Source organism: Penicillium paradoxum, assembly GCF_028828445.1.
Source record: "Penicillium paradoxum strain IBT 22861 chromosome Unknown utg000002l_segment0_segment0, whole genome shotgun sequence".
In the NCBI taxonomy this organism is placed as follows: domain Eukaryota; kingdom Fungi; phylum Ascomycota; class Eurotiomycetes; order Eurotiales; family Aspergillaceae; genus Penicillium; species Penicillium paradoxum.
Window position 1 is genome coordinate 5,483,994 of NW_026643180.1, and position 10,523 is coordinate 5,494,516.

The 10,523-nt window shown below is 51.4% G+C and overlaps 4 protein-coding genes across 4 annotated transcripts; 1 reads left to right on the forward strand and 3 right to left on the reverse strand.

The window, feature by feature from the left end:
- Window positions 1–534: 534 nt before the first annotated feature.
- On the reverse strand, window positions 535–1,305 carry N7457_001945 (uncharacterized protein; the record flags this gene model as incomplete). The annotated part of the gene is made up of 2 exons (XM_057172991.1): window positions 535–1,116; window positions 1,195–1,305. The coding sequence occupies 2 exons, from the start codon at window positions 1,303–1,305 to the stop codon at window positions 535–537; spliced, it is 693 nt and encodes a 230-aa protein (XP_057036894.1).
- Window positions 1,306–1,606: 301 nt separating this feature from the next.
- N7457_001946 (rRNA (cytosine-C5-)-methyltransferase NOP2) lies at window positions 1,607–3,835 on the forward strand (the record flags this gene model as incomplete). Its single annotated transcript, XM_057172992.1, has 1 exon — window positions 1,607–3,835. The coding sequence occupies one exon, from the start codon at window positions 1,607–1,609 to the stop codon at window positions 3,833–3,835; it is 2,229 nt and encodes a 742-aa protein (XP_057036895.1).
- Window positions 3,836–4,231: 396 nt separating this feature from the next.
- Window positions 4,232–8,038, reverse strand: N7457_001947 (putative MATH and UCH domain protein; the record flags this gene model as incomplete). Its single annotated transcript, XM_057172993.1, has 4 exons — window positions 4,232–4,808; window positions 4,863–5,583; window positions 5,639–7,720; window positions 7,780–8,038. 4 exons carry the CDS (start codon window positions 8,036–8,038, stop codon window positions 4,232–4,234), a joined length of 3,639 nt encoding a protein of 1,212 aa, XP_057036896.1.
- A 968-nt stretch (window positions 8,039–9,006) lies between these two features.
- N7457_001948 (deoxyhypusine synthase) lies at window positions 9,007–10,236 on the reverse strand (the record flags this gene model as incomplete). Its single annotated transcript, XM_057172994.1, has 3 exons — window positions 9,007–9,096; window positions 9,150–9,950; window positions 10,018–10,236. 3 exons carry the CDS (start codon window positions 10,234–10,236, stop codon window positions 9,007–9,009), a joined length of 1,110 nt encoding a protein of 369 aa, XP_057036897.1.
- Window positions 10,237–10,523: the final 287 nt, after the last annotated feature.

A 10,523-nucleotide genomic window follows, 5' to 3' on the forward strand; every position in this document is an offset into this window, starting at 1 on the left:
GATCCCATGAACTGGATGAGCGATTGGTCGGCCCAGTTCTTTCGAGCATTTGCAATGGTGTTCTTTCAAGCTGTCTGGCATATGATACTCTCCTACATGACTTTGCTCTTTTTCTTTTTGTTATTTCCCTTCCAACATGTGTACTTTTTCGCTGATAACATGTCGTTTGACAAAGATTCCCTGGGGTGCGTGGATGTTTTGTTCTCTTCAACTCTTTGATACATGTTCAATCCTTCGAACAGATCCTGATCGAATGCTGCTTCATCTACTCTTCTGATAAACTCTAGTGCAGTCTGAGATGCTTTCAATTGCTTGCCTGGGGATGGCTTTTCTTTCTACTCAAATGTGTCTGGACTCTGCCTCGGACACTGATGGCTCATGTTGTGTGTACAACGTTCGAATTCAAATCGTACATCAAGCCAACCCCCTTCTCAGGCCGAAATAGCAAATGGAATGTGTTGTACAATTAGTAGATGGAGGCATACTTCGGAATTATCATTATTTCTGACATTGTGCTGTGCTGTGAACATACTCTCACTTAGCTGAGCTCCACGCCTCCTTGAATACAGACCTCAATCGTTTTGCTTCTGCCTCGTCCTTCAATCTCTGCTGGAGATAGCCCTGCAGGTCGTCCCAAAAAGCTTCTGTACGCAATACCTCTTCACCACTCGGACCTACAGCGACCTTGGGCGACGATTGATCTGGCTTCTCCGTCACCTCTGATTGAGCGACAGTAGGCTCAACCACCTGGGCGCCACCGATAATCATCACCCCGATTTCAACTTCTTTGCCGCCTGCCAGAATCGCCGGCTCATCTGCCAATAGCTCGGCCAATGTCTTCGCAGTTCCAGTCACTGGCTTTCGTTTATACAGGACCTTGATCTTGTCTAGCGGAACTTGGCCTCCCTGCGCATCGGTGATGCGCACGCGTACGGCATCCCGAATATCCTGGATCGAGGTGGTCGAGAGAGGGGTATTCGAGATGGAGAATTCCAGGGCAGGATTGCGAGCAGACTTGACACGGACGGTGATTGATTTGGATGAGCCTGGTGCATGTGTTGATTTCACCTTCTTGGGCATCGGGGGGTGCGGGGCTGAAAGGCGGGGGAGAGTGTACTGTAGTTGATGAAGGATTCTTATTAGGACGAGATTTGTGTGTCATTGATGTCATACTATGCTCTCATCAGGACTTACAGGAACTCGTAGTCCGATCTGCTCTGGATCGAAGACATGATCAGCACGAAGCTTGATAGGGCGCGAGTCCAACGTGGACAGGAATGACTTGGTAAAAGTGAGTTCTGACATGACGAATGATTAGAGAACTCGATGCTAGAGATCTTGAGGACAAAGAAGATGAGAGAGAAAATGACCCCAGGCAATCGCTGTTGGAGTAGTGGATGTTGGAGCTTGTCCACGAGGTGGGTTCCTGAGGCCGATAAGATATCGACACCTGGTTGATGAGGCACCAAGGTACATAGTACACCGCCTTCTGCTCTCCTGGTAATGCCATCCGATACCGCCTGAAGAAAAAAAAAAGAACGAAAGAAATCGTAGCTCCGAAGAAAGCAAACACCATAAACATCCCCATACACACCACTTTTTCACAATGGGTGTTGGTCGCCGTATGAAGAAGCAGGGCCCTCCGGCCCCGCTCGACGAGTCAAAAATCACTATGCTCAAGAAACGCAAGGCTGGCGTGGCAGAGGCGCCTCCGAAGCCTGCACCAGCAAAGCGTCGCAGATCCGATGCCGATGAGGCTGGCTCGAAGAAGGAAGCCCCTAAGAAGAAGAAGGTCAATGATGCACCTCCAAAGCCCCAGCCGAAGAAGCAGCCATCGGCCTCAAAGAAGCCCATTCCTGTGCCTATGTCTGATGATGACGAAGATATGGAGGATGACGATGAGTTCGATGATCTTGATGGGATCAGTGAAGGCTCAATGGATAGCGATGATGAAGTCGAAGGATTGTCGGATCTGGAGGATGATAACTCAGTTGTTGATTCTGACGAGGAGCGCCAAACTCGTGGAGCCATGTTTTCTGACGACGAGGATTCCGAGGCCGAGGAGAGGTTGACCGCCGCAAACATCGAGGGTCTGTCGCGGAAATTGGATGCCGAGCAGGAGCAGGAGAACGAAGAGGCCGAGCAGGAATTGCAGGAGGCCGCCCTGCAGACCAACATCGCTGCACCCGACGTGTTCGCCGACCAAAACCAGCAGGGACTCGCTCCTGACCTGCAGCTGCTTCGCCAGCGTATCACAGACACCATTCGAATTCTGGGTGATCTGAAGACCCTCGGCCAACCCGGAAAGTCACGTACTGATTACATCGATCTCCTTCTTGACGATATCTGCACTTACTATGGTTATACCCGATTCTTGGCCGAGAAGCTGTTCAACCTGTTCACTCCTATGGAAGCCTTTGCGTTCTTCGAGGCCAACGAGACCCCTCGCCCTGTCGTTATCCGTACCAATACCCTGCGAACCAACCGCCGATCACTCGCCCAAGCCCTTATCAACCGTGGTGTTGTCCTTGAGCCCGTTGGTAAATGGTCCAAGGTTGGCCTACAGGTTTTCGAGTCCCCGGTCCCCCTGGGTGCCACTCCCGAGTACCTCGCCGGCCACTACATTCTCCAGGCAGCCTCCTCTTTCCTTCCCGTCATGGCTCTCGCTCCCCAGCCTAATGAGCGTGTCCTCGATATGGCATCTGCCCCCGGTGGTAAGACAACATACATGTCTGCTTTGATGCGCAATACTGGATGCGTTGTCGCGAACGATGCCAGTAAGCCTCGTGCCAAGGGTTTGATTGGTAACATCCACCGTCTTGGCTGCAAGAATACTATTGTGACGAACATGGATGCCCGCACTGCCTTCCCCAAGGCTATGGGTGGCTTCGATCGTGTTCTGCTTGATGCTCCCTGCACTGGTACTGGTGTTATCTCGAAGGATCCCGGTGTCAAGACTTCCAAGAATGAGCGTGATTTCCTTGCTATTCCCCACATGCAGCGCCAGCTTCTTTTGGCTGCAATTGACTCCGTGGATCACGCCTCCAAGACCGGTGGATACGTTGTCTACTCTACTTGCAGTGTGACGGTCGAAGAGAACGAGGCTGTCGTGCAGTATGTGCTTCGTAAGCGTCCCAATGTCAAAATTGTGGACACTGGTCTCGGTAGCTTCGGCAGCCCTGGATTCCTCAGCTACATGGGCAAGACTTTCGATCCTAAGATGGCGCTCACCCGCCGTTACTTCCCGCACCGCGAGAACGTCGATGGTTTCTATGTCTGCAAGCTCAAGAAGACTGCCGTGACCCCTGTTGCCAAGTCAGAGGATAAAGAGTCCCGATCTAAGGGCCCCAAGAAGGCTCGCACTGCTTCCTCAGCCGCGTCCTCGGATGATGAGGAGGTCGTTGACCGTACTCCCATTGTTGATGAGAACGGACATGCCGCTGATTTCGAGGGGGGTGCATTCACCGCGTTCGAGGATCCCGAGGACGTCGAGCGCATTGCTCGTGCCGAGCGCAACCGTCTACGCCGCAAGGGTCTCAACCCCAAGGGTGTTCTGAACAAGCCTAAGAAGACCAAGGCACAGGTGTCAGAGGAGACAAGCGAAACATCGGCTCCAATCCAGGGAGAAGAGCCTAAGCCAACTACCTCAAAGAAGTCCACTAATGAGCCAAAAGGCGAGAAGAAGACTGTGACCAAGGAAGTTAAGGCCAAGGAAGAAAAGAAGCCAATCACAGCGGAAAAGGAAGAGAAGAAGACCAAGGAAGAGAAGAAGACCGTGGCCAAGGGCAACGGGGCGAAGAAGGATAAGAAGCCGGCCAAGAAAGCCAGCAAATGATCACGGATTTGATCATTCCTCTTTTTTTGTGTATAACTCTTTCGTTCTTCGGGCAAGTCAAAAGCATCATGTATTAGGTCCGGGGCCCGGCGCAATGGATATATACCTTTAGTTCAATCAAGGTCAAGCTGTGTTTCAAAATTTGCAAAGAACGAGTATCCAAGCAATTTAAGATCAGACGACTGTGCTAGATGAACCAGTGAACCACCAACCCATGTATATCCATCACAATTGATATGCGGCTATAAGCAAAACGAAACTATCAACTCAAAACCGCATGAGTAGCCTCCAAAATAGGTAACCATTCGCTAAAATCAATGAATGTAAGTGCTCCCAAAAACCCAGAAAACCTATTCAAATGCAACTTCCCATCTATACTCCAATGATGATCCCACTCTATGCGCGATAAATCTTGATCACCTTTTTGACCTCCTTGCGGCACATCGGACACAGGCTTACAAGATTCGCACATGTCACGCAGGAACACAGATGGCCACATTCGGCGAACACAGCATCCATTTCCTCGGTGTAGCAAATTTGGCAGAGATCCAATTCTGCGTCGGCCACCTCCCAGTAGCTGATGCCTTTGCCGTGTCGTTTGCCATCCTTGAAGCCACCGACATACTTGTTACCAGTGGTTTTTTCGATGTAGGTACCTTGTCCGTGGCATACATCCTCGATCCAGTCACCATCGTATGAGTCGCCAGTGGGGTACTTCAGCTTGCCTTGGCCATGACGTCGGCCGAAGACGAAGTCACCTTCGTACACCATGCCTGTGCCGGATATATGCGTGCCTCTTCCGTGATGATAGCCCTTGAGGAAGTCACCACTGTAGTAGTCGTTGGTAAAGGTGGCTTCAATAGTCTTAGTCCCAGTGAAACCATGGATTGGATGGCCTCGAGAACCGGCCCACAGGTACTGAACTAGACGGTCGGGACTGGTGAACAAACCCGAAGAGGCAAGCTCAGACCGCCTGTATTTTGCGTTAGAACCGAACATCTTAAAATCCATAGAGATGTTTACTTACTTATCCTTGGCTAACTTATCTCCGACAATGAAGCATGCCCCGTGCGGAGCAACCACATCATCAAAGCTGTCAGCGGGCGACACTGTAGTAACGGCGGCACCATCGACGCGCTTCCACATGAGGAAGTCCTGGCGAAGGGGTCGTTGCAAATGGCGCCGAATAGAAGCTTTGACGTTGGCATCAAGCTTAGAAAAAAACGACCCCACTGTGCGTAGTACTTGATTGTCCGCGTCAAACATCTGAATGAAGTAGTATGTGTGTCCAACAGGCAGCTTGACTTCAGCTTCGGCCTGCGTTTGAGATATAGCCTGTAGTATCGACGCGTCGTTGCGAGATGCTTCAGGAACAGAGGTTAGGCCTTCTGTTGATGAGGTTGATGTGGTGGCCGCCGTGTTCTGTTGGTCGTGGACCGAGATAGCAGGTGACAACGCTCCTGGTGCGTCCCCTTCAGCAGAGACAGTGTCATTCTCTGGGGCTAGTGTTGATAGTGCGGGCAGTGAACCATCATCGATGGTAGTATCCACAATGGGATTCACGATGTCGGAAGGAGCGGAAGGTTCATCCAAAGCAGTTCCCGATGAGCTGGCCACAGCATCGCCTTCGGCTGTAGATGAGACACCCTCAGATGCCTGGGTTATTGGATCTTCTGCAACTTCGTCTGGCTTATCCTCCGAAGTGGCGACTGTAGGAGGGTCGGGAATGGCGAAAAATTGAGCGTCCTCTGTTATAGAATAAGTAGGGTATCATTAAATTTGGAAACGAACATAGTTCCATACCTTCCGAAATAATTTCCATCCAAAACCGTATGGTACTCAATGAAGGATCGAGAGGTACATTCAGATCGGTAGTGCGATCGAAGGCCAAAGAGGATCCAGGTTGAGCAAAGGAGTTCCCGATTTGCCAGAAGCGAACTCGCTCAGGACCAATGATTTCGGAGCCTTCAGACTTCCAGATGGCGATTCTTTTGCGTAGCTCGACCAAGCGTGATGAGCGGGGCAAAGTTATGTACATGACACTATTTGCTGCTCTGGCCTGTGCCATAAGGTCATAGGAATCGAACAGACTAGTCAGCTGGTCATATTGGGGAAGCGAATACACCTCAACCTGGACATTATCGACGGGCTTATCACCAGTATGATACACGCCCGTTTCATAGTATTGCTTCAATGGCTCAGGGACCTCCCAAGGCCCCTGGGGACCTGGCAGAAACTCTGAAACCACATCGTGACGGACATACATGGCCATAACGGGCACATCATGGCCTTTCTTGTGATCTATGGTCTGGGAAGAATCGATGCCAAGGTGGGGACCCATGGCTGTTTTCTGTGTCAGACACTCCACACGGTTGTCGCTGCCATCATCGAAAGCCAACCACGTGGTGCCCGGGCCCGCTGGGCGAAGAATACTGAAGAACTTGCCTGAGGTGCGGCGGCCGCGATGAACAATGTAGCCATAAAGGACATACTTGCTACCCTGACCATCAACCACCCACGGTGCCAGATCCAACTCCTCGTCTAGCTCGATCTTGTCATACCGCAGCTGCCAGCGCTTGGCCTTGTCCAGGGCATGACGGCCAATATCAACATGAAGAAGCGGCGGAAGAGACCAGCGGCCGGGCTTAGCACTCAAGTATCCACCGACAGCTTCAGAGATAGATTTGGCTAGATCAATTGGCACGTAAAGACGCGAATTGAAGTCAGTCGGTAGCATGTTTACGGTGATTTCGCCATCGGTAGTGGGAGCATGAACTGCCGGGCTGTCAAACAATTTGGTGAATTGCTTGCCAGCCTCCGACCCATCCAGCTCGAGCTCCAAGGTACGACGTAAGCGCTCCCAAAATTCGGACACATCATTTGAAAACTCGTGCAGATTACGCAAAGTGGTGGTCACGGTATCAGTATCGACATAGCTTGGCGAAAGTGTTTGGCGACGAAGTTGCCACAAAAGCTTTTGCAGAGCATCGCATAGAGGCTTAGGCCGAGCATCGGCATTGGTGAGATGTTCAAGTACATCGATACTTTGAATGATCTTGCAGAATGGCGCAATGTGCAGCCACGATGCTAATCCAGCTACCTCTGGGCTATGGTTGATGACAGAGTCACCCAGAGGTCGGTAGCCGGTCAAGGCCATGCTGTCCCAGGTTGGTTCGGAGTCACTTGGGTGCCACCAAAGGGATTTGGTTGGGTCGTTGACGACACGGATATATGCATCGAATGATAGTGTATCGTCGTTTAAAAGGGCGCGATGTTGACCACGCCGACGGGAATGAATTTGATCCCATGGGCCATGGAAATAGGTCCATCCCCAATCCAAATTGTGAGGATTGAATTGATGACAAGAAGACTGCATCCACCCTGTACGTGGCTCTTGTGGATTGTACACAATGACACCTACCTGTGCGGGCACACGCCAGGAGCTTGAGGTTCTGTTATTGTCAGATTGGGGGGCGTTCCTGGCCGCAGCATATTGAGCTTTGTAATTTTCTAGCCATGCTGCCGTATCCTCTGTGGCTGTGGTCTTGATATGTATATCGGGGGTGCTGTCATCTAGTGAGGTATCAGGCTCACCACGGCGGACAGTGAACTCCATCTCGGGAAGCTTGTCATCTGGAGTGGGCATCGTGGTGGAGCATTCCAGGTAGACACTCAGGGCATTAACATTGTTTCCCCTAGGATAGAACTTGATTCGCCACCAATATCCCCCAACAAACGCTGGTGGAGAGCGAACGACTTTGGCACGATTGGGCTTCTCGGGAGTGCCTCGAACACCCTTGAACGTCCACGTGAGACGGGCCTTCTCCGTGGGAATGTATTCGGGATCTCCCAAGTCGCGGAAGAAGTTGGTTTCCCAGTATTTATCTGCCGAGTGGTCAGTCAATTCCAGATCCCGGGTGATCCCATACGAGGTAGAAACTTACGGTCACCAGCGCTATAGTCGGAGTCGCCGCCATCTATCTCTTTCATCTCATCCTCATCTGGAGTTGTCGTGTCTTCCTCATACTCTGCCCAATATGCATGTTCCAGTTCTTCTGAGGGTAGGATTGGGGCGGGTTGAGGAATTGGAGGGGATGATTCAGATGATTGGTTTGGTGACTCGGGCTCTGGAGAACCATCTGGACGATTCACCATCGGAGTCTCTGCATTGCCCGGGACATCCGAATTGGGTGGCAGATCCATGTTCCCTCTGGCAAAGAGCAAATGCTTCGAGCGAATGTGGGTTGGGCAACAACGCGATATATAGAACGGTATACTCGATTCCCTAAATAAGGACTGATAAGGGCTTATCGGCTGAGTGGGGCGAGAGGTGGAGAGAAAGGAGACAGGATGGAGCAGAGGGAGAAGCGAGGGAAAACGAGGGAACAAAGAACGAAGGTCCTGAAGAGTGGATGCAGAGAGACGAAGAGAAGAAGAGAAAAAAGGAACAGAAAAAGAAAAGTCGGGTGCAAAGAAAACCAAAACGCAAGAGAATGAGTCCGGGGGAAGAGTGCCGAGTGGGTCGACGGTTATTGTTCCAGGGGGACTCCCATCTACCCACTTACCTACTCCGTACTTGGTAGATGAACTCAGGCCAGGTTGAAGGGAAGAGGTTATTGTTCCAGGGGGACTCCCATCTACCCACTTACCTACTCCGTACTTGGTAGATGAACTCAGGCCAGGTTGAAGGGAAGATCTGAATTGATTTCCTGACTGCCATTGAATCTTCTATAATCTTCTATCCAAAGACACGTACGATCCCAACGGAAAATGTTGCCTATCACAAAAGTCCATCCAGCGGTGTGCCGATCCAGATCTCCACTCATCCTTCAATGCCGAGTTTCATTCGGTGGCGATTCGGCTCGAGTTTTCTCCGGTTTGCCACTCTTTCAACTGAGTACGCCACGCAGTCCCATAGGGAAACCATTGCTGGAATAGCGAATCGCCCTGCATCGTAAGGTGGTCGAGGCGGTCTACCCAGTTGACACGGAGTCCAATCTCCATCTTGAAACAATAGGGCCAAGGGCCTGGAGGTGGAGCGCTGCGTCGATCGACACTGATTGGTCCCAAGAGAAACCACTTTGACCTAGACTGCGGGTGCCCGCATTGCTTGGTATTTGATCTCGTACCGATTACTCCGTACGGAGTACAAGACTCGATCGTCAGACCATTCAATTTTGTGGCTCCAAATTTTGTGGCTCGGCGCGCGCAAACGAAGCAGCCACGATCATGGGGAATACTGCCGTTGCCTCCGCATACACCTAAAATATGACAGTTAGCTGGGAATCCGGAGGGCATCGTGTCGAAAACATACCTTGACAGACTTGGCATCCGCCTTGATCTTGCCCCAGCTCACCGCTTCATCTGGTCGCGCGCCCGCATCACTCCCATCGAACTCCTGCGCGGTATTCACATAAACTGCGTGCTCGGCCCCATTGCGCATCAAGCATGCATTTGCGATATGATGCTTGACCACACCACCGCCCAAAATGATCATGCCCGCGCGCACCGCCCGGACAGCCATGGTGTTGATGCGGCGCACATCGTCCACAATATCCACTCGGAGTCGTTGCGGGGAAGACTTGAAGGTGTGGAAGTAAAGCATGTCGCCCAGAGACCCATCCGTCAGGGCTGGGCAGAAGACAGGGATTTGGTTCCGGGCCGCCCAGTACAGGACCGAATCCTCGTGGTTGATCTCACGACCCAATCGCTCGGTGATGCGGCTGGGCGTCCAGTGAAGCTCGTGTTCCTCGTCCCCAGTCTCCCGAGCCTTGATCTTGGCAGTCTCCTGCTCCTCCAACATCTTGTCCAGGATGGGCACCACCCAATCCTCGAAGGCACAATAGTTATTGTTGGGTACAAGTAGGTTGCCGATGCGATTGAGACCCTTGGCACGAAGTCCAGCCCCAGGAGTCGAGAAGGACCCGAGATATGTGGGTGCCAAACATTTGATCAAATCCTCTTCCACTCCACCGGCAGTGGTCACAATGGCTGACACATGTTTATGTTTCACGAGATAACGCAGCGTGTCCCGTAGACCGGATGAAATCAGATTCGATGTATAGCCGAGGAAGATGGTGGTTTTGTCTCCAGTTTCGGGGTGACGGAAGGCGCGCTAGGAAAGACTGAACGTTAGACAGAATATTCATGGCTTATAATCATATTAATATTTGAGGGTCTACCATTTCATTGATGATGTGCGCAGCCTCCGCAACCGCACTGCCCTGGAAGCCGGTGTGGGCTAGGTTGTCCACCATTTCGGCAACCGTAATGTCTCGTCCCTGAAACTTATCGAAATCCACACCAGTCACTACGTGAGACCCCTCCGGGACAGGTTGCGAGCTCTGCAAAACGGACTCGGTCGCCGAGGCGGGGACTGCCGAGGGCTGTTGAGCGCTCATATCTGCGGTGAGGAAAGTGGAATGGAATAAAAAAGTGACAGCGAAATACGATGTGAATGAACCCGCTTTGACTGCAGATTTCCCGAGAGGATAATGAGGAAGAGAGAAATGATCGAATTATCAAAGAGGGGCAATTGGTGATCTTTTTTTTTTGTTCGGCGGGGACATTGCATCAGTCTGGGCCTTGATGCCTTGGTGCCTTGTGGCCTGAGAAATCACAAGACTTCGAGTCATTCTACATTGAGACTTCGAGTCATTCTACATTTTGAGACTGATCTCGCCCTGAT